The sequence below is a fragment of the Heterocephalus glaber genome, unplaced genomic scaffold, assembly GCF_053883595.1.
Source record: "Heterocephalus glaber isolate CG9 unplaced genomic scaffold, H.glaber_assembly_v1.0 deba00001614, whole genome shotgun sequence".
NCBI classification, from domain to species: Eukaryota; Metazoa; Chordata; class Mammalia; order Rodentia; family Bathyergidae; genus Heterocephalus; species Heterocephalus glaber.
This window is the reverse complement of record NW_028258385.1, coordinates 504335-527723: the sequence shown is the minus strand read 5'-3', so window position 1 is coordinate 527723 and position 23389 is coordinate 504335. Positions and strand designations below refer to the sequence as shown.

General features: G+C 49.2%; 1 protein-coding gene across 12 annotated transcripts in view; it reads right to left on the bottom strand.

Moving 5' to 3' along the window:
- The window catches only part of Ift122 (intraflagellar transport 122), a 57479-nt gene extending 34133 nt beyond the window's left edge, over positions 1-23346 (bottom strand). For 2 of the 12 annotated variants that reach the window (XM_004870458.3, XM_087196799.1), the window contains exons 1-8: positions 23123-23344; positions 15945-16011; positions 14375-14459; positions 9014-9092; positions 8068-8144; positions 6287-6353; positions 5421-5567; positions 1999-2074 (exon numbers count right to left, since the gene is read on the bottom strand). In XM_004870458.3, the coding sequence (XP_004870515.1) occupies positions 1999-2074; positions 5421-5567; positions 6287-6353; positions 8068-8144; positions 9014-9092; positions 14375-14459; positions 15945-16011; positions 23123-23163 (639 nt within the window). In that variant the 5' untranslated portion in view covers positions 23164-23344. Of the gene's footprint in view, positions 1-1998; positions 2075-4122; positions 4273-5420; positions 5568-6286; positions 6354-8067; positions 8145-9013; positions 9093-14374; positions 14460-15944; positions 16012-22717; positions 23021-23122 lie in introns of all 12 variants that reach the window. The other 10 variants (XM_004870456.3, XM_004870459.3, XM_087196803.1 and 7 more) reach the window with 9 other exon arrangements.
- Positions 23347-23389: the final 43 nt, after the last annotated feature.

Below are 23389 nucleotides of genomic sequence, written 5' to 3'. Positions count from 1 at the left end.
ACTTAAATGAAAAAAAAAATCCCCTTCCCAAAAAAATGGAAACAAAGCTTTTGTACATGGGGAGGGGAAGGCGCTTGGTGTGTGGGGGGGAGATAAAAAAAAAATCCCCTTCCCTCCCCCTCCGGTTCCCCAATCAACTTTTTTGTACCTGTCGATGTTATTGGTCTTAGCTCATGTTTACATTGATCCTTATGTTTACAATGTAAGATGTTTACATCAGTGTAAGATGTTTACATTGATCGGAGCTATTAGGTTCCTGTACTTGGCACATCTTTATTCCTCATTTCCCTTCCCCTCCCCCTTCCCCTATCCTTGTTCCCTTGGACCATTTCCCTATTGGACGAGATCTGTCCCCTTGTCTCTTTCTATCAATCCTTTATTATTCTCTGTTCGTACTTTGCCTCACTCAAATGAAGGCTATCGTACAGTAATGAAGCTTGTGTTTTCCAGGTGCATCCATTTTCCTACAAATGCCTCAAATTTGTCATTCTTTACAGCCAAGTAGTATTCCATTGTATATAGATACCACATTCTCTTTATCCCATCATCTGTTGATGGGTATACAGGCTGCTTCCAGGGTTTAGCTATTATGAATCATGCTGCTATAAAGACTGGTGTGCAAGTATCACTGTAGTATGATGACTTTAGCTCTTTGAACAAGATACCTAGCAGAGTGATAGCTAGGTTGTATGGAATTTCTACTTTTATTTTTTTTTTTTGGTATCGGTGATCGAACTAGGGACCTTGTGCTTGCAAGGCAGGCACCAGCACCACTGAGCTAAATCCCAGCCCTGGAATTTCTACTTTTAATTCTCTGAGAAATCTCCACACTGATTTCCATAATGGCTGTACTCATCTGCATTCCCACCAACAATGTTGGAGGGTTCTTTTTTCACCACAGCCACGCCAGCATGTTAATGTTTGATTTCCCAATGATTATCATTCTTTGCAGAGTAAGATGGAATTTTAGTGTTGTTTCAATTTGCATTTCTCTAATGGCTAGAGATTTTTTTTATAAATTTGTTGGCCATTTGTATTTCTTCCTCTGTGAAGTGTTTATTCATTTCTCTAGCCCATTTCTTGACTGAATCTTTAATTTTAGGTGGTTTAATATTTTTGAGTTCTTTGTATATTCTAGATATCAGTCCTCTGAGGAGTAGCTGGCACAATTCTTTTCCCAGTCTTGTAGGTTGTCTCTTCACTCTACTGATTGAATCTTTTGGTATACAGAAGCTTTTTAGCCTGCTATCATCCCATTTGTTGATTCTTTCTATTTCCTGTGTGATTGAGGTTCTGTTTAGAAAATCCTTTCCTACTTCTATGTCTTCAAGTGTCTTACCTATGTTGTCCACCAGAAGCTTTAATGTTTTTGTTTTAATATTTAGATCTTTGATCTGTTTTGATTTTTTTTTTTTTTGGTACTGGGGATCGAACTTGGGACCTTGCGCCTGCAAGGCAGGCGCTGGAACCACTGAGCTAAATCCCTAGCCCCGATCTGTTTTGATTTTAATTTAGTATATGGTGACAGATAACCAAACAGATAACCAGTTTTCCCAATGCCACTTGCTGAATAGGCCACCTTTCCTCCACCTTATGCAAAGATCAAATAGTTGAATTTGTCTGGGGAGGCTTCTATAGCTTCAATTCTGTTCCACTGATCCATGTGTCTGTTTTTGTTTCAGTACCATGGCATCTCCTCAGTTCTAAAAGGTAGATATCCTGTGACGAATGTGATCCTAATGTACTGCAAAGATACACTAATAAAAACTAAAATTAAAACTAAATTCAAAAGTAGATAATGAAAGCTATGCCCCGCAGGACTTGGTAAGAATCAAATGTGACGAGCTGTGGGAAGCACTCAGCACAGCACCTGTTCTCACAGTCGAGGTTCAGTAAGCTCACACTAACAGTGACCATGCATAATCACTAACGGTTCTCAGGAAGGGAACTAGCCTAGAACAGGCCTGACTGCAACCGGGTTTGCACAGAGCTACATACCTGTTTCCCGCTCAGTTGGTAGAAGGAAAGTTTCTGTCCCCAGTCAGCTATAGCCAGGATGTCGTTATGTTCCTCTCTAATCAACAGAAGACAAAAGGGGTCAGGAAGGGCCACAACTGCAGACTGATGAGGGCAACCCTAAGGTTTTCCAAACAGGAAGAGAGAACCCTGGCCAGACTGTTGGGGTGCCAAGAGCTATGGCTGTAACCCCACCCCCAAACAGTCAGTCCAGCCCAGGGCCCCATGGTTTCCCAGCTCCCAGGCCTCCTAGTTCCCAGGCCAAGAGCTTGTGGGGCTGGGACTGTCCCCCTCAATGCATATGGGAAAGAGCCAGGTCACAGGTCCAGAAGTGCACTCCCCTCTGCCCTGTAACATGCGGTGCTGGCCTAGACACCTATCTTGGGGGGAGCAGGCATGGACTGTGCTCTTCCTGAAGAGGGAAAACTGAGACCAGGTTCTCTTGCAGTTTGGGTCCTGGCACAGGTGAAATGGCTTCTGAGTGGCGCTACTGTTTCTCTTTTATTTTTTTTGAGATGGGGCCTTGCTAAGTTGTCTGCGCTAGCCTTGAGGTGGTCCTCCTGCCTCAGCCTTTCAACAGGCTGGTCTTGCAGGTGTGAACCACTGCACCAGCTTTGCTTTTGGAGAGAGTCAGGGGCTCTCTGAGGACCAGTAATGGTCTGAAGTGGAGCACTTTGGAGAGAGGTGCCTGGGTGGCTGGTCTGTAAGACCCAGTGGGGAGCAGCTCAGGGAATGAGTAAAAGGGCAGCCGTGTCCAGCCTGAATCAGTCACACTACCCCAGCTTTGTGAAGTGTGGCCCTTCAGAGCAGCCAAGGTGACTGGCAGTGGCTCTGGGCACATGGACACGGCAGGCAGTGTGGCTGTGAAACACAGCCAGCTGTGGCAGTGGAAGATGTCATGTGTGACAGTGTAGAAGGAAGAGAACATCACAGGGCTATGAGCAGAGGGGCCTGCACTGAGCCCAGGCTCAACCCACATGTGGCACTGGCCTCTGCCAGCCACTCCACCCCAGCCAGGATACTCTCTCAAAACCAAAGCTCATGAGGGCCAGGGATTTAGCTCAGTGGTGCCACTGCCTGCTTCACAAGTGCAAGGTCCCAAGTTCGATCCCCAGTACCAAAAAAACCAAAAACAAAATTAAAAAAACCAAAGCTCACAAGGGCCAGGGATTTAGCGAAGTGGTTCTGGCACCTGCCTCACAAGTGCAAGGTCCCGAGTTTGATCCCTGGTACCAAAAAAAACAAAGTTGACATTCAACAACAAAAAGGGCTGCTCCACTGAGGCACAGATGCGGGACAGAAGCCTCTGCTTCCACCTTTCTTTGTCCCCTTTTCCTACCCTGTCCCCTAGGAGCCTTCCAAGGGACCTCAGGACCCCAGCAAAGGGCAAGCAGTCCCAGCCAGGTCATGCCTGTCATGTCAGCAGGGAGGAGAGAAGGCCTGGAGCCAGGTGGGCCGGGAAGGGCTTCCTTTCCAACACAGGCCCAGCAAGGAGGCACAGGGGCACAGGCCCAGAAAAGTGTCCACCATGGAAGGGCATTCAATGAAATATGGAGCGTCCATATGAGGGATACCAAACAGGTATTGAGAACCAAGTTTTTCTTTTTGAGACAGGACCTCGCTATGTACTCCAGGCTGGCCTTGAACTCACTATGTAACCCAGGCTGGCCTCCAACTCCCAGTGATCCTCCTGCCTCAGCCGCCGAGAATGCTGGGATTACAGGTGTGTGCCACCACTCTCAGCAAAAAGTTACATTACATCTTTGAAAGGATTTCTAATGGCACTAGAGAGAGGGTTAACTCTGTGTTGTTGACTGAAGTGAGAGGAACAGGATGTGATTTAGCTGGTCACCCTCAAAGACTGAGGAGAAAGACAATGAAAATATGAATGGGCCTTTCTTCAGGCAGGGACTTCACAGAAAGGTCGAACCTTCTCCTCTACACTTGCCAGAGTTTCTTGGGTCCCAGTGGATATGTTATGACCTACACCCAAGACCCCAGGGTGTGGTCCCTGGATCCCCTGGCCCCACTCCACCAGGCTTGGCTGAGGGCCAAACAGCAGCATGTGCCCTCCTGGGGCAGGGTCTGGTTCCTTGGGACACTCACAGGTTGTTGTCCTCCTCGGCAGGCTCCTCCTCCTCTGCCTCACTACCCTGACTACTGTACACTGCTCCCTTCAGAGTGGAAGAGAGCTCCTGAAAATATCTGCTGTCAGCATTCTCGCTGTCCCTGTTCATCCAGAGATTCTCCCACCGGCTGCAGACAGTAAGGGCAGATCACAGTCACATCGCCCAGAGCTGCACTAATGTTCTCTCTTCAGGACTGCCAAGGAACCTGGGCCCTGCCCGGAACAGGATGACCACCAGGTTTGGTGGGCATCCTGCTTCTCATGAATTAAAAATGGCAGCCTGCAGCCACAGAGTCATCTGTGGCCACAAAATCAAACAGCAGGAACTCTGGGCTGGGCTAATGGCCTTCAATGGCATTAGCTACGCATGGTATAGCCCAGGCCGGACAAACTGCTTCAGGAAGAAGCTTAACAGCCTGGTGTGGGAAGGCAGCAGAATCACCAACCTCCTAAACTAAGCCACCACCCACCTGCACAGTGATGCTGGGCTGGTAAACGACTCAGCCCTTCAACTGACCTCTGGGAACTCTGGAGGGATGTTGATGGGTCAGTGATGTTACGGGGTCACACAAAGAGCCTCTAGTGCCATTATCCACCTCAAAGTCACACAGGTGGAGGAAGGAGAGTGCGTGTGAGTTTGCAGAAAAAGGTGCTGATTGCTGTGGGGCTCTAGACTGGGAGGACAGTTGTAGACTTTAAATTTGACATTTGGGCAAGGGCAACAAAAAAGGCTCATGAAGAAGCTATGTATGAACAGCTGAGCACATATTCTGCCTAGATTTGGGAAGAAAAACTGAAAAAGGGGAAAGATAAGAACAGAGCTCAGCAAAGATCTCAGCCCTCAGTTCACACAGGAATGGGTTTCCTGTGTGCATACCACACACAACAAAACTCGCACACACACACTTTGGGCTGGCCTACACAGTTCATCTGCTTAGCTAAATTGCTGGGATTCATTCCAAAACTCAAAACAAGCTTAAAATTTTTTTTCATTTAAACAGAAGAGCTGGGTGTGGTGTCAATCACCTGTAATCCCAGCACTCTCAGAAGCTGAGACAGGAGGATCAAAAGTTGAAGCTCAGCCTGGGCAACTTGGCAAGATTCCTCCTCAAAAATCAAAAATGGGGTTGGGAACGCAGCTCAGTAATCCAGTACTAAAATAAAAGGGAACACTGGTTCCAGACAGACCAAGCAAGAGGGGAAAGAAGACTTTCAACCTCTGGAGACCTTGGGAAGACGGAAAGGACTCTTCCTCTTCCTGGAGCTCATCTAGTACCTGGAGGGGTTCCAGCAGATGGACCATATTGGGGACAGGGAGCCCCCTGTCCGCTCGATCTTGACTTTCTCCTCGCCATTCTTATTGCGGATGCTGATGACCCCGTTCATCATTCCCAGGGCCAGGTACTGCCCATCGTTGGTCCAGCTGTGGGGGTCAGGCCAGAGGAGGGAACACAGGGTGAGAGCCTGATTTGGAGGCAGCAGCAGCCAGCCTCGGTTTCATCCTTTCTGCTTATCCTTGATGCAAAATCAGAGGGACAGGTTTAACATCCCATTGGTTTCTAGGGTCCCAGGGAGCACAGAGGGCAGGGGCGCCTCTCCTGAGCTCCCTACACTCGGTACAGCCCTTCACTGGTGCCTGGGTCCTAAACCAAGAGCACCCCAGCCAGGGACAGGTTGACAGACATGGCAGGCACTCCCAGATGGTGCCTAAAGGCTGTCTCTGTGCAGAGCAGCAACTGTGGCTGCTGTTTACAGAGTACCTGCCACATGCTCACACGCTGCTATCAAATCAGGACTCTAGGCTCCAGTCAGAACACTGGTCACTTTCCTGAGATCACAAAGCCTGCCAGCAACAGTGCCTGGACCCTAACCTGGGTCTGGTAGCAGAACTTGTACTTTCTCCCCAGGCAAGGCCACCAATCCTTTCCCAGAGCCAAATCAGCTCAGCGGCTGGCTGGAGGCTGCTGACTGCCTTCGGCATGTGAGACCTGTGGGTCTCTGTCGAATCCTTCCCACAGAAAAGGAAACAGAGGGCCTTGGCTGGGCACTAACACAGACCCCCTCGCTGCAGGAGTGCCATGCGTGAGTCTGTCTGGAGGGGAAAGGAAGGTGAAGCCAGGCTTGGGATGGCCCTCCACTCACCTGCAGCAGGTGATCTTGCTGCTGGACTTGTGCTTGGTGACTGACTTCTGCTCTGGAGACCACAGCCCTGCAAGTACAGGAGCAGCAGAGAGATGGGGTAGATGCTACCAGCAACACAAAGGAAGAAGCCAGTGGAGCACATAGTGACTTGGAGATCTCCAGGGCACGAGGCAAGTGGGGAAGCTAGCCTCAAAGGGACATATGATGATTCCACTCATGTGACCTCCACAACTGATAAACTACCCACCCAGGGAACAGATTCCTGGTTACCAGGGGGTGGGACCACAGGAGGGATGACAGGAAGGGTCTGTGTGGTAGTAGCACAGCTCTGGGGTGCAGTGGTGATGATCTACACAAATGATAACATGATACACATACACATGCCGGTCCCTGTTTCCTGCTTTTGTTATGTACACGAGATGGAACCCAGCGGGCAGGGTGGTACACGCCTGTGATCCCAGCACTCTGGGAGGCTGAGACAGGAGGGTCTGGGGATATAGTTCAGTGTAGAATCCTTGGGTTCAATCCCTGGTACTCCCCAAAAGAAAAAGATGCACCCACTTGGGGAAACTATTTGAGGAATACACAAGACTTCCTGTACTATCTTTGCAGCTCTCTGGGAATCTATAATTATTCTAAGGAAAAAAGGTCAGTGAAACTGTGGCTAACTTGTTTGAGACTTGAGTCCCAAAGAAATGACAACTTTGCCGTCATAACTGGGACACTGCAGCCAGAGTTCCCTTGGTACTTAATGTTGAATGACACTTTCTAAGGCTCTAATTCTCTCCTCTAGTGCTACACTGTGCAACTTGTCTGGTTGTGCCCTTCCCGTGGCACACAGCCGCGCCCCCTCCGACCCTGACACCCTGGCCCAGCATCCCGCAGTGACACATCCACGACACTCGCAAATCTCCTTGGCCCAGTGGGGAAGCATGAGTGGCAGGGGTGCCTAGCGGACAGGTGTTACACAGCCAGGTGCAGCGTCAGACAAGGTTCCCTCCCCCGGCACATCTACCTGTGCTCAGTGCCACTCCCTGGCACGGGTCCCAGTGCCTTTTCGTCACCTGGCCACACTCAGTGACCCCAGTTATTCTGGAACCACAGGACACCTGTGGATCCTCACCAAACACCAACCCCAGGGGTCATCACCATCAACCTTGAGTAGGTGCCTGGCTCATCACAGGCATCCAACAGCTGTCACCATATTGCCCAGTCTGCACCAGTGAGCCAGGAGGTGGGTGACACAGGAACCCTTGTCTGGTGCTGTCTCCTTGGCCCACAGCCTCCCCGCACAGGCACCAGCACCAAACTGGAGTGAATGGCAATAACCTGGAACCTTCTGCCCACCGTAGATGCCTAATGGACACCTGACAGGTGGACAGACACTACCCCTGTAGCAGCACACCAGGCCCCATACATGCCAGGAACACAGCCTCCGCCACTGTACAGCTGGGATGACATACTGCACAAAAGGAAGCCTGACACTCAGTGCAGTGAGCACAAGGGTGGGGACAGCTGACTGCGCGTGCCAGGTAAGCTAGCAGATAGCAATATGTGCCTGTGCCCTCCCACCCTCCTTCTCCTTCCTTCCTGGGCCCTTCCTGTTGTCCCCAATGTCCTACCAGCCTCACAGTCATGCTGCCCCTCGGCCACTGAGGGAAGAGAAGGGGCATCACCAAGCTCAGGACAGACCTAGCACATATGGATGGGCTACGGCATCTTGGCCCGGAGTCTCAGTTATTCCAGAATGGAACCCTGGATGGACAGGAACCAGAACCTACCAAAGTCACCAGAGGAGCAGGAGGCCAGCTGATGGGTGACAGGGTTGTAGGAGACACACTGTATGGAGTCATTGTGCCTGGGAGAAAACAGCTGTAGGTCATCACAAGCGGGCACAGGGGTCTCACAGGCTGCAGTGAAGATGCACAGTGAGCTGAAGCCTGGGATGCAGCTCAAGTCCCTCTTCAAGGAGCCAGTGAAGGCCCAGGCATTGCATCCTCCACCCAGACACGCCCCCACACCCTCCCCATGTTCCCAGCCAGCTTAGAGGCCACGTGCTCCAGGCCCCTGTGCTGGACACCTCCCCCTGGCGGCTGAGGGGCTGAGGGGCTGACGGATACACAGAGGAAGCATTGTGCTGGGGCTGTCACTGCTGTGCTTGGAGATCCAGTGTGATGGTCTGATCTGAAATGTCCCTTAAGTGTCACATGTGTGGAAGGGACTTCACTGGGGGGTGCTGTGCTCATCACTAAGGAGTTCAGTGGCAGATTTGCTGTTAGGAGGTGGGGCTGCTTGGGAGAGGGATCACTGGGGGTGGCCTGAAAGGGTGGCTCCCCCTCCTGGGCTCCTCCTCCTCCCTCTGCTTCTGGTCTGCCCTGCTGTGAGCAGCTGTCCTCTGCCTCGCCCCACTTTCTGGGAGCTGCCAACCAAGGACTAAAACACGAGCAAAATAAACCCCTCCTCCTGTACACTGTGAGTGCTGGGTGCTGTGTCTCCACGACGAGAAAGTAACTAAGACCCAGGGAAGAGGGGCACCAGTGCTGCTGGCTGAGGTCTAGGACTCGGCAAACCCGCAGACAGTGAGGACCTGCCCCACCTCACAGCCCCATCCCCACCCCCGTAAATGAACTCCGAGTCCAAGCTAGAGGGAAAAGTTCTTCCACACTTCCTCACTGGGGGCTCTCAAGACAGTGGAGGCTGGGTGGGCAACCTGAAGTGGTGACTCACGTGTACTTCAGGATGCCTTCCAGCTTTGATGTCCAGATGATGACACTTTTGTCAGCTGATCCAGAAGCAAAGCGCTTGCCTGAAAGTGTTAAAAAAAAAAGTCTCACATTTATTTTAAGCCAGCCTCTCTGGAGAATATTTCTTAGGAAACTGGTTCTGTAAGGCGTAATGAGCTGAGTTGCTAACTGAGCTCGAGCTCACACTGAGCTGTGCCCACCCTCTGCTACCCAAAGCTGGCACCGGCACGTGTGCCCCTGCCCTGGGGTCAGGATGCTGGGTCCCAGACCTGTCTGGCACTGAGCATGTACACACATGTTCTATGTCAGGACTGAGTAGTGATTAAAATACACCATCCCATGGCAGCACAACTCACAACAGCTACACCTTGGAAGTGGCCCATATGTCAGTCAACAGATGGATGGATAAAGAAAATGCGGTAGCCACACACAGTGGGGCACTACACTGCCATAAAGGAGGGCAAGCTTGAGTCATCTGTAGGAAAACGGATGTACCCTAAGACCATAATGTGAAGTGGCATAAATCAGACATACAAGCTTAAATATCATCTGGCTTCTCTTATATGACAAACACAAAGTATAAATAAAGAACAATATAAAAGTTAACAGGAAGCCAGACATGGTGGTGCATAACTATAATCCCAGCACTCAGAAAGCTGAGGCAGGAAAATCTACTTGAGTTCGAGGCCAACCTGGGCTACATAATGAGTTCAGGGCCAGCCTCAACTACAAAGGGAGACTCTGCCTCAAAAACCAAAACCAAAACAAAACAAAACCCCCAAAAGAACAGGAAGTAGGGAGATACATCTTTTGCAAAAGCAAAGGGGACCAAGAGACGGAGGGGCTGGGGAGAAAGGAAAAGGGACAAGAAAGGATTTAAGATGTGTTACGTACACGGCCCAATTCCACATGAGGAATGCAAACATTAGGTATTGCAAACATGGACTCATCAGAATAAACGAACAAACTAAAAAAAATAAACTAAACTACACCACCCTTGCTTTCATGGAGTCCAGTGGAAGAAGCAGGCATTAAATTAACCCAACACAAAGTCAATGTCTAAAAGACATGGGTCCTAGGACAGAGAGTAAGTGGGGGACCTTATTTTATTTAAAATTTTAAGTCAGGTGTGGTAGCATGCACCTATATTCTCATCTCAGAATCACTGCAAGTTCAAGGCCCGCCTGGGATACACAGTGAGCTCAAGACCAGCCTCAACTATATGCCCTGAGACCCTGTCTCAGAAAGCCAAAATTAGATAAATAGAATTTTACCTTTATTCGACAAACAATAATTGTGTACATTTGCAGAGAACACTAAATAGAGCAAATAGATGCTGCTCTTATTTATCTCAAAAGCCTATTCCTCTTTGATGTTTTGATACATGCATACATTGTCAAATGTTTGTGTCAGGGGAATTAATACATCCATTATCTCAGGTATTGCCTTTTAGCTGGGTATAGTGTATTGCCTTTTTTTTTGTATTGCCTTTTAGCTGGATATAGTGGCACATGCCTATAATCCCACTACTTAGGAAGCTGGGGCAGGAGGTATTGCAAGCTTGAGCCCAGCCTAGGCAATTTAGCAAGACACTGTCTCAGAGTAAACTTTTTTAAAAAAAGAGCTGAGTGTTGGGAGCTATTCTGAGGCCTCAATGTTCCCATGATGTTGTGATGCTCAAAGGCAAGTTTATATCAACATAAGATCCTCATGAACTCAGGATTATTGCCACCCTATGAGTTATCTGGTACTCCCTATGAACCAACTGAATAAACGTGGCAAGCTCAGAGTGTCTATCTTTGCCCGCTCTGAGGCACTGACTGCCGGCCCCCCTATACTTGAAGTTATACAAATCTCTATGGTCTTTTTTTTCTTTAGCCCTTGCTGTCCCCCTTCCTAGGCAGTCAAAGGATTGATCAGCCTCTGATAGCTGGGGGTGTGACTCAGTGGCAGAGTGCTTGTCTACCATGCTTAGAGGCCTGGTCCAATCTCCAGTACCCTATATATTTTTTCTTTTAGAAATTTTGAAATACACATTGACGATGGTCACTATTCTATGCATAGATCTTAAGAACCTAGTCCTCCTGTCCAGGTGAAACTTTCTACTCTTCGGTATTTTGGGGCGTTTGTTTGGATTTTGTTTGTTTGGTTTGTTTTTTCTGAAACTTTGTGCTCTTGGGTCAACATTTCCTGGGGGACCTGACTTAGATGAAAGCCTTCATAGAGTCCAAAAGGTTGAGCAGAGTTTCACCAGGTGCAGGGAGGAAAGGCATCCACTAAGACTGAGCCAACATGCAAAAGCCCTGCAGCAGGAGAGGCTGGCACATCTAGGGGTGGGACAGCAGCTGGTGCTGCATGCTGAAGGCAAGGACTGTACTGGGTGTGATGGGACCTTTGGGCCCAAGGGGCCACAGTGGAAACCTTCCTGTGTCCAAAGCTATGGGATGCCACAGAAAGGCTTCAAGCAGACAGGCTACTGTTTACACTGCCAGCCTTTGTGACGAGACAGACCAAAGAATGAGGCAGTAGGAAACAGAAAGGACTTATTGCTATGTCATCCCCAGGTCACAAGCACAGAGTACAGGGCCGGGGCCAGGGAGACCACATAGGCGGCCAGCTGGACTACGCACATGTGTCACAGCGTTCGGATGCTGCTCTGAGGGCAGGAGAGGTGACCATGAGCATCGCTGCCCTCGGTGGGGTACCAAAGACGCCTTTTGTGATGGCTGCAATGGCAGAGTTAGGAGGAGCCCTGAGACTCCCCTTCAAACAAGAGAGCAACAGAGCCTACTCTCACTCGACCATCACTCGTGCTCCTCCTCTCTCAAGCACGGTGGCACTGAGGCAACAGCAGCTGTGGCACTGGGTCAGGCCCCGGCCAGCTGCACTAGTGACATGGCCAGTGGCTGGCCACTCTGGGCTCTTGTTTCTTTGTGTGGAAAACAGATACAACAGCAGCACTCACTTCCTCACAGATGTGAAGACTTAATGCATACATGTGCACACGCATACACATACAAAGTACTTGGAACAATGCCTGGAATAGAATGGATGCTAAACAGAAATAGCTGTTCTCCCTACCATTCCTTCATGTTGTTTTATATTTTATATTGTTTTTCTTGAATAAAGAAACTATGTCTCGAATACTTTGTATCACAGTTGCTCATTAGCTGGTCAAGTTTACAGGAGACTTGCAAAATAGGCAGGCTTAAAGAGCAAAACTGTACTTTAGTATATCTCAATTTTAAGAATAATGTTAAGCAGGGGCTGGGGATTTAGCTCAGTGGTTCTGGCGCCTGCCTCACAAGCGTAAGGTCCCAAGTTCAACCCCTGGTACCAAAAAAAAAAAGAATAATGTTAAGGGGAAAGAGCAGTCTAGAGGAATTAAACTTCTTATCAGAGGAAGGGATGCTGAAAGAATGAAGAAACAATACATCCCTTTACCTTCTCCCCAGGAGGGATGTGACCATTATGTACTGCAAACATGTGCTGATAAAAACAAAAACTAAGAATAGACTCTTTATCATTATATAATGGCCTGGCAAGGCAGCACAACATGTGAGAAAGATCAAGGGTGTCACCCCTCCTCCTCCCCCAAGGTCACGTGTAACTGCCCAAGCCCGTTTCCCCATCTGCCAGAGGAAGGCAGAGTCTCCCTGTGGCCTGCTCGGAGGGCATATGTGACAGGGCCACCACTATGGTGATGCCCGACACACTCCAAGACCTCTGCCGGACCTTTAGGATGAAGCAGGGCAGTTCAGCACTAAGGCGGCTCCCACAGGTCTCCCTCAACCTGAAGTCAAACATGCACTGTGTGACCACCTCTGCCAGGACACTCTGAGAAGCAAGCGAACTACAGCCTTGCGGCTGAACTACTGATGGTAGCCGACCTACTGCATGACCTGAGCCACCTGCCTTCCTCCTCTAAGTGGCTGTAGGCCAAAGGGAACAGACTAGGCTACCTCCAGCTGACACTGCAGAAAATGCTGCCTATACCCAAAGTGTGTGTGTTTGCTACAGAGGATCCTGTAGCTTTCGTTTGATTTTCACAGAGCTCCACCATCCAAAGGAAGTTAAAAACCTGGGTCTGGTGATTTCCAAGGCAGGTCTCCCTATAGCACTTTGCCTCTGTGACTTGTTGGCAGTGGGCAGTGGTTGCCATTGCTAGCCCTGCGTCTATCACATATGGGAAGCAGAGACTCTGGATTCATTGACCAGCTCAGACACAGAGCTTCTGGGGCTGAGCCGGGACTAGAAATGGGGCTGTCATTCTGTAGCCCATGTTCATCCCCTGGGCCCCCTGCTGCGGGAGGCAGGCATTTTTCATCTGTAACTCAACTGTATGCATCCATTCTCTAGCCACTGGCTCTCTCCTGTCCAACCCACCTGCTTTCCAGCTGCAGGAATGCCCCACTCCACACCTCCATCCCACAGACCCTCCCTCCTAACTTCTCCTCAGACCTGCAGGTCAAACTGCACTCCTGGTCTCCACTGCAGCCCTTCCCACCATAGGGGAGACCATGCCTCCTTAGTGTGGCCAGGCTGTAAATGCTGGGTCATCCCTGCCTGCTCTCCTTCACCCCGTCTCCCATCGGGCAGGTAACCCTGGGCTCCCCATCAGTCTCCCCCACCCCCACCCCGAATCCCATTATTCTCACCCCTCCAGGCCCCACCCGCACCCCCAGTGGGGTGGCAGAGTCAGATTGACCTCTCCTCTGCTCAGAGCCTCTCAGTGTGTCCTGTTTTCAGGGAGAATCATGCGAACCCTTCCACAGCTTCTGGGATCTGCTCCCCACCCCCGCTGCCCATCTCCTCTGTCCTGACCCTTTCTCCCATCCTCTGCTTGGCTTGAGTGCCCACTCCCTTGAGGTCTTCCATCACAGTGCTACCCTCTGCACCGAGCTCTCCTCCCCCAATGCCTGCCATCTCAGGCCTCCAAGCCTTTGCTCAACCTGTCCCCATCCCAAGGTGCCCACCACCCACACCCTGCTCAAGATGGCACACAGGCCCCTGCCCTGGCAGCCCTTTCCATCCCCATGCTCTGCCTGCCTGCTCCTCTTCCACAGCACTCAGCATTCCCAGGCCAAGGCTAGCTCTGCTGATCCCTCCGACAGTGCAAGGCAGAGCCCGCCCAGCTCGCCCTCTGCAGCAACCCAGCACCGTGGGCAGCTCCTGGCCCTGGACGCCCATGTAAGCACCTGTGGCATCACTTGCCGGAGCTTATGTTTGAGCCATCCACCATCCCAACTTGCAAGCTGGATTTTACAACCATGAAAGGGTGGCTAAAGAGAAATTGTGCAGCCATGAGGCCATCACAGAGCCTGGAGCCCAAGCAGCCGCTTACCATCCTTTGCATAAGCCACGCAGTACACTGTGTCTTTGTGTCCCTTGAGGGGCTGAAGCAAGGTACCATCCGAGGTGTCATAAACCTACCAAACAAGGGACAGCAACACACATCATCTTGGTGTTATCTGTTACAAACAATCCCTCCAGATGGCTACCGTGACTTTTGTTTTTATGACAAAACATTTGTCAATATGCTAAATTTGCATATAAAAACCATGGTGCAAAAATAGTAGGACTAAAATTGAATGTTTGTATCCAAGAAGTGGAGGCCCTAATCCTGTGCTGTGTAACCCGGAACACACAACTAATCCTCAAGAAAAAAGGTTTGCTTACTCACTCCACAGATAAATGCCCAATCATGGCAGGCTGCCCTAAATAAAATCAGCACATGCAAAGAGATAGTGGAGGGTGTGGCACACACCTATAATCCAGCTACTCCACAGGCTGAGGCAGGAGGATCATAGGTTCAAAGCCAGCCTGGGCAACTTGTGGAAAACTTGTCTCAAAATTAAATATTTTTAAAGGGCTGGGGGTGTGGTTCAGTGGGAAATCACTTGCCTAGCATACTGGGGGGCTCAATCCTCAGTCCCACACACACAAAAGAAAGGGCCAGTTTACCACATGGTTACATTTTAGAGCTAGCACTGCACCCTAGCATGAATATTAGATTTGCTACTAAGGGTTTGAAAGTCTTTGTCTTGAACCCTGGGCTTTCGAGTAGGAGGGAGTGTTATAAACCCAGCTGGAAAGTGGATTTAGGGTATTTTATAGCTGTGCAACATGTATAAATATGTGGAGATGTAAAAACCACACCATCTGAGAAATCCAGGCAAAAGTCTCCACAGCCATTTGAATGTGGGAGACGACTTCAGAGGAGAACTGGGGTCCAGGCTGTTGTTCCCCAGGAGGGAAGGAGTCTACAGAACAGTTTAACTGTGGTGTGAAGACCATGTAGTTCTCACTCCAGAACATCACTCAGTCTGCCTATCTGGAGACAGTGAAGAGGAGGAAGGGGACTGGGCAGAAAAAGGGTGATCCTAGAGGTCTTTAGGTCAAATAGAAAGAGTTCTCTGGAGATCACTTCTGTACACTGGGATGGATTCCAGAGGGAGTTCATGTTCTTTGAAAATATGAAAAATAGGCCAGCATCCATATGGAATTGCTTAGGTACGGCAAGGCAGAAAGGTTGGGGTCAGGGTACAGGGCTTCTCAAGGACGGGTGCCTTCGGTCCCGTTGCCAGTTTTTCAGGAGGACAAAATACAAACTGACACTCACCCAGTTTCAGAGACATTTTGATTAATTGTCTTCAACTCTTTCATGGTGTCACAAAGCAAAAAGGGAAAGATGAATGACTCCAAAGAAGACATTGTTCACAAGTTCCCAGATGACAGACAGTTTACTTACCTGTTTTAAATAGCCTATTTCCTTCCCTATTAAAAAGTAATGACTGGTTTTTCCGCCTTTGCCTTTTTTATCTCAAAAAATAAAAGGGTCAAATTTCAGAGTACTTAGAAGAGGGAGGAGGGAAAAAAAAGCACTTAAAAAGGAAACTCAGACAAAATCCTACCAGTAATCTGTTTCCTGCAGCCAGAATCAGTTGAGTTCCATCAGGCTTAAACGCAAGGTCATAGATACTAAACAGGAGACAAGACAAAAAGATAATTAGGAGCCGACATGATGAGGTCTGCTAATGGCCAGGAAAGCAAACTGTTCCATTAGGAAACGCCTTGTGTGCACTGGGCTGAGAACTGCACTGGGCGGCACATTCCATTCGCCCACCACACCCGGCAGCCCACTCCATCAGGACCCATGTGGCGCTTGACTCTGCCCTGGTTTCCTCCTGTCCAGGAGCCAGACGCCAGAAGTGGTTCAAAGGTCAACAGTTGAGGGCACTGACTCTTCCAGGAAGATAGTGAAGATGGGACGCCCTGAGAGGGACTGGAGAGGTAAAGCACATTCACAATGGTATTGCCAACCACCCCCGGGTGCCAGGCACCAACAGATGTGAGACAGGCAGGGAAGATGGGACCTAGTCGCCTTCCCCAGGACGAAGCCCCAAGTCTAAGGCACATGCTTGTTTGTATCTCTGGGTTTGGGACATGTCTTATAACTGATGGCAGGTCAGTTTAGCATTGTTTGCTTTCTTATTGAAATGCACAATAGCAGTTTTATAATCAAGGGCCTCTTGGCCTGGGTGATATACAAATCCTATGAGAATACTACAGGAGCTGCCCTGAAACGTGTGAGGTATTACTGGATTCAAGGGAGGATGCTCAGAGTGGGGACAGGATGAGAAACAGCATCTTGAGGCAGTGTGTGAATCACATGGCCTCATGGACAGCAGGGTAGACTCAGCTTTTCAGGTACAGAAAACAGAGCACACAGAGAGTGAACTCAGGGACAGCAAGGAATACAGAGAACCAAATGGGACTGACACACCAGACAGATGGAGAGATCAGCTAGAGAAATGGGCCTCGGCCATGTCACAAAGAACCCTGGCCGCCAGCCATAGGGTGTCATTGTTGAGTGACCAGGAAAATGTATCAGATGGCACAGTCCAGACAGCCTGTGGTATGTTTAGCTGTTTATGTTTATGTGGATAAATGGCCTGGAGCTTGTCAGCACCTAAACGTACTCACAGTCCTCGGAGCCCCCGGGCCCACCCGGCAGACAGCCTCAAAGAGCTCTTCATGTACAATGGTGTTGCGTCCTCACAGTGACTCTATGAGAGAGGGATGCCACAGCCACTCTCGGAGTTCTGAGTGGCAGACTCTGCATCCGTGCATCTATCCAACCATAGGCTGGAAATGTCTGGGGGGACCTGTGTCTGTAGTGAACGTGTACACACTGCTTCCCTGTCCCTGCTCCCTAGACAGTCCAGTGTGACACTGTGTTGGGCAGGAGGAGCCATCCCTCGATGGCTGCAAGTGTAGTATAGGCTCTGTGCAAGCACTGCGCCATGTTACGTAAGGGGCCTGGGCATCTTGGGTGCTGGCATCAGTGAGGAGTTCTGCAACAATCCACAGGATACGGAAGGACAAAGGTGCGCAGTTGCTTTGCTGTTGCTATTGTTTAGCAGTATAGGGGACTGAACCCAGGGGCTTGAGCCTTTTTTATTTTTTTATTTTGAAATAGGGTCTTACTAAGTTGGTAAATTGCCCAGATTGGACTTGAACTTGCCATCTTCCTGCCTCAGCCTCCCAGAGTTCTGGGGTTACAGACATGCACCCCGCTGCCTAGCCTGTACTCAGTTTTGTAGGTGAGGGAACCATGGTACAGAGAGGTTAAGTGTCTCACCCAATGTCACACAGACAGAAGTGAAAGAGCGAGTTTATTTCAGCTTGGTCTGCTACAGTACCATACTGCCTCCTACACTCTTGTATTATGGCAGAGCATGTCACATCTGTTATGCTTGATGCTTTGTGACAACAGTGGCTGCCTTTGCTGAGCGTATTTGTTACTGTGTACAGCTTAAATGCTTCACTGTTTTAGCTCACTTAACTTCACAACAGGCCTATACCTATTTTGCAGATGAGAAATTAAGGCACTGGAAAGTTAAAAACTTTCCTGGAAACAAAGTGGAGATGAGGCCAGGATTAAAACCCAGGCAGCCCAGCTCTGAAGCCCACATGCTAACTGTACACTTTGCGGCCCTTACTATCACACAGTTAGCACACATCATGGGTAACAAAGTCATAGCAAAGGCTTTCACCCCATACCAAAAGCAAAAAGGAAAAGTATTATCACCGGCTCAAGACATTACATCATCTACTCAGGGATTTTTTAAAATGTAAAGTAGTAATTCACAAATCATAACTGATTATATTTATGAGGTGAATGTGATATTTGATATGTGTATTTTATATAAAGTAAATAAACATATCTACCATCTCCAGTTTGTTTTGGGGGTATTTTGTTGTTGTTTTTTGAGACAAGGTCTCAGTATGTAGCCCAGGCTGGCCTTGAACTTGTGGTGATCTTCCTGCATCAGCTTCCCGAGTGCTAGAATCACAGGTGTGTGCTACCATGCCTGGCAGCAACTTATTTTTTGTAGTGAGAATGTTAATAAGCTAACTTTTAGCAATTCTGAAATATGTAATGCATTAACTGTTGTCACCATGCATGCAACAGGCCACTGAAAGTTGCTCCTCCGGCATAACTGAAGCTGGGTGCCCTTTCTCGTCCCTCCCCACCCTCCCAGCCTCGGTGCCACCATTCTGCTCCACATTCCTGCACGAGACTCTTGAAGCCCACGCTAAGCAAGACCACACAGCACAGGCTTCATGGCCTCAGCAGCCTCTGCTGAACACAAACTCTCCGAAGACTCCAGTTAGGAGTTGATGGAGAGTGAGCTGCATGACGTCACAGGACCTCTTCAACCTTATACCAGAGTAGACAGGGCAGGTGGCACCCACCCACCCAGATGAGGAAACTGAGAGGCTTGGGCCTGCTGGTGTATGGCTATAATCCCAGAACTCAGGAGGCTGAGGCAGGAGGGTCACTGCAAGTTCAAGGCTGGCCTGAGCTATATAACGAGACCCTGACTCAGAAAAAAATAAAAAACAGATAAGGAGACTGAGGTACAGAAAAGCTGCAAGGAAGGCAACAGTCATACCCTCTGTAGCAAGACATCCTCCAGCCCTGCACCCAGGCTGCCTTCCTCACCACCCTTAGGAGGTAACAGACCCAAGGCCCCTGGGCCCCAACACTTCCTTTCTCTGGGTATGAAGGAACTGTGTCCTCTCCACAGTTCACACTGTGAGGCAGCAGGGTGGTAGAGTGACAGGTAGAGGGGACCAGGGGCCAGGAGAGTGACCCCTTACCTGCAGAGCAGGAGAGACAACCCCTCCAACTTGCAGAGCCCCAGTCTGCTGTGCAGCTGAATCAGGGGTCTGTTCCTCACACCCACAGTCCTCAGGTGCGTGGGGTGCATGGCTCCCTGTCTGCCTGGACAGATGTACCTGAGCTCATCAGCAGGATCTCCATGTGGCCTCTTCCCCACAGGTCGTCTGGGTGGATTACCAGATCATTTCTGTGTTTCACTGGGGCAAAGCCTGACCTTACTCCTCTCAGGAGAATTTCTTGGGGTTTGCCTTCTTAAAATATAACACACAAGTCTGGTTTGCCCCACCCCAAACTCTTACTGTACTCAGAATCTGCCTGATCCAGTTGTTTGCAGTTACACAGCCTTCTCTGTCCCCACCTCCGAAGCAACCATGTCTCCCTAGTGATGAGTGTCAGCAGCTCCAGGGCAGTGAGCATGCTTTCCATGACAAGTCTGTGGGTGACAGAGTAAAGCAGGAAACACAAGAAACCCAGAAACACAAGGAACATAACTGCTGAGCTGCCAAGATTGTATCTTGAAGCCCTCAGGCTTTATTACATCCTGAGATCACAGAAGCCCAGAACTGAAAAGGACTTTGTTGTGTAGTCTCACGCCCCCATCTGGACAAGAACTCCCTCCAGAATGCCGCAGAGGCAAGCAGTCTGCTTTCACCACCCATGCCCTTTTATGAAAAACACACACTGTCAAGAGGGCCATCATCAGAGTCCAGTGTGGAGACAGAGCATGCGTTGTGCTCTCCACTGGTAAACTGAAGTCTCAGGTGCCTTTCAGCGAGATCTCCACATGGTCTGCCCAGCCTGTTCACTTGCTTTATAATCTTTTGAAGGGGTCCTAGGGATGGAACCCAGGGCCTCACACATGCTAGTCAATACTATGCCACCAAATACATCCCTAGCCATTGCTCTGTAATGTTCTTTTTGTTGGGTGGGGGGGATTGAATCCACAGTCTTCACACTGAGCCATGTCCCCAGTCTTTTTTCTGTTCTTTTCTCCCTTTCTTCTCTTTTTCCTTTCTTTCTCTGAGACAGAGTCTCACTAAGTCACTAGTTGGCCGAGCTGGGCTCAAACTTGTGATCCTACTGCCTCAGGCTTCCAGAGTGCTAGGATATCAGTCATGCACCCACACCCTCAGATCATTACTTTGGAATCTTAAGCAAGTTATGTCACTTCATCAAATCTCAAGTTGTTCATTTGTACATGGATAACAATACCAACTTCACGCACTGTTGTGCAGAGTAAACAAGTTAAGTGCATGTGAACACATCTGGCCAACAAGCGCTCAGTAGACACAAGCTGGTGTGAAGGAGGGAGTTACAGCAGATGCTGGCCTGGCCAAAGTAAGGCCCAAACTCCACAGGGCAGTGTGATGGGGACAAACGTGGAGCAGAGCATTGAGGATGGAACATCAGGATTCAGAGAAGAGTGGAGAGTGCTTGGGGAGGACTTTTGGGAAGGAAAATGGAGTCTCTGGCTAGACTCCAAAGCATAAATTGAAACATTAGCAAGTGTGGAGGGGAGAGGGCCAGGTGGACCACCTAGCAGGATCCGCAATGTGACTCGAAGGTAACCGGGAGTCCCTTGGGGTTTGTGAGAAGTAAAGCAATAGGATCTCAGCAGCAGATCCTACAAAAGAGAGTTCTGCTGCCTTGTGACATTAGCCTGGAAACTAAAGTGTAGACCAGGAAACAGCTACTGGGTCAGTGGTGACGTCTGGGACTTTTGAGTTGTATTATTTTTTTATGGTTTTTAAAAATCTCATTCTATCCAGCCGTCATTGGGTTTGCTAGCCTATGAAATTGCCATCCCTACTATTCTACCAGATAACCAACCTTCATTCCTCATTCATTCATTACTCATGAATGCATCTCGCACCAAACAGTAACAACCCCTGACTTGACAATACTCTGGAAGCGTTTGGAAATGAGTAAGACATAGCCACTGCTTTTAAAGGGTTTACAGATTTCTGGAATAAATAGATCAAAAAAATAACTTTTATACTCAACAGACTCTAAGTACCACAGAAAGGAGTGAACAAAATTCTGTGCCAGGGGTTGAAAACAGGGCAAATCAGGCTGCATTTGGCCAGCAAATGTTTTGTTTGGCCCACATGGTGTTTTACTTTATTTCTTCCATTTGGGTGCTAACATTTAAAAATTAGGACATTTCACATTAAAAACCCGGATTCCTAGCTTCTGGTAGAAACAGGAAGATCCAGGCACATGAGGCCAAATTCTTGCATGGTGGTGCTTGGCAGGAGGCAGCAGCAGCTGCTCTTCAGGCAGAGCAGGAGTGCTCCAGTTTGCCTCAGTCTTTGCCACTCCTACTGCTCTATGAAGCCACTTACTACAAGCTTGTCCTCTGGATACAACCACAGAGTGAAAGTGAAAAGAACTTCCACTAAAAAGAACTATTCAATCTCTATTTGCAGAGATGAGGGCTGGAAAGTGGCTCAGTGCACTTGCCTAGGATCCTCAAAGCCCTGGGGCTAGCACTGCAAAAAAAAAAAAATCTTATTTAAAATAAGAAATTTAAGTAGAAATTAAAGATATACCTATAAGGTGACATTTCATGTAGGATACAGAAGGATATTCCTAGAGAAAAGAGAATTCCTTGTGGAAGTGAATCCCACACCAAAGGTACTAGGGACTGAGCCTAGGGCCTTTGCACTGAGCCACCTCCCAATCCTTTTTTATTTTTGAGACAGGGTCTCAATAATCTGTCCCACTCCTACAGCCATTTGTTTGCACCTGTGCGACACAGGGGCAGTGGAGGATTTAACATAGTGGCTGACAGCACTGGCTCTGGGGTGAGGAAGACCTCAACTTGAAAGATGGCTCCACCACTTTCTGTGTGACTGTGGCATACTATGTACCCTCTCTGTGTCTCAGCTCCCTCTTCTGTAAAATAGAGGTAACTGCAGCACCTTAGAGGGCTGCTGTAAGAGACAGTGAGATAAAAGCATACCGGAGTTCTCAGCCAGGGCTGGGCACACACCATTAGCTATTCCCAGAGCACAGCTCTGTCCAGAGGGAGCCTTAAAGGGTGTTTAGGGTTTGAATGTGAGATCGGGGAACAAGGCAGGCTTTAAAAAGAAAGAGTGGGAATGGCAAGTATCCTGGCCTGATGGCTAAAGCAGACTTCACGATGAAGCTGGAAAGATCACCTAGGAAGCTTCTGAAAGTGAGAAAAATCCAGTAAGCCAGCATTTTCTCAAATGCACTGCTGCACGATGGACTCGGGTGATAAAAATGGAATAGGACATTAAATAACATTAAATAATCAGGTGAGAAAATCATTTTCTTTTGATTCTTTATCAAACTTTTTAATTAACAGAAAATCTTGGCTTGATGCCTACCATAAGTATCTGTCTGACCATGCTTGGGAATCTCCGGGTTTAGAGATGTAAAAGCTCCCTAACAATAGTATCTAACTACAACTTAGTGACAACGTTTTCTTCCTCCCTGCTTTAAGTTTTACAGTTATTTTACACTTACAGCAAACGATATTGATGTTCCATACTTGTAGTTAAGTTTCCGTGCAAAAAGAAAAAATCGTTATTTATTCAAGCGAAAATAAGTGAGACAACGTAGAGAACGCCGAATAAACAAGAGTATGGGTGACACGGAGCCAGGCGCCCGAGACGGATTCCGGGCAAGGGCGAGACAAGCCGGGTCGTGATTACGCGTAGCTTCGACTCCGCAGACCCTCGAGGTCTCCTTGCCGCGCTCCCGGCCTCAGCTTCCTCACCTCCGTGGCTCCCAGTTAGGCCTCACCTCCCAGTCGGTCCTCAACCTAGGCTGCAGGCCCGTTGCTACTGGCAACCGAGGGGACTCCCGCCATCCACGACCGGGCTCGGCCTCCCGCTCCCCTCGCTCCTCTGCGGCCGCCCCGTTCCTCACCACTGTTCTGCTTTATCTCTCCACGTCAGCACGGCCCTCATTGCGGCTTCCCTTACGCCTCGGGCTCCTCCTTACCCCCTCAGCAACGGTCGCCACTCCGCAAGCCACTTCGGCTACCAATACTACCGCTGACAACGCACATGCGCAGTGAGCCATGCGCGAGACCTCAGTAGCTCCGAGGGCGCTCGTCTAAAAGGGAGGGTGCACGTAAGGAGCCACCCCGCAGAGAGAACGGAAGCCCAAAAGGCCAAAGTACAACTCCGGCAT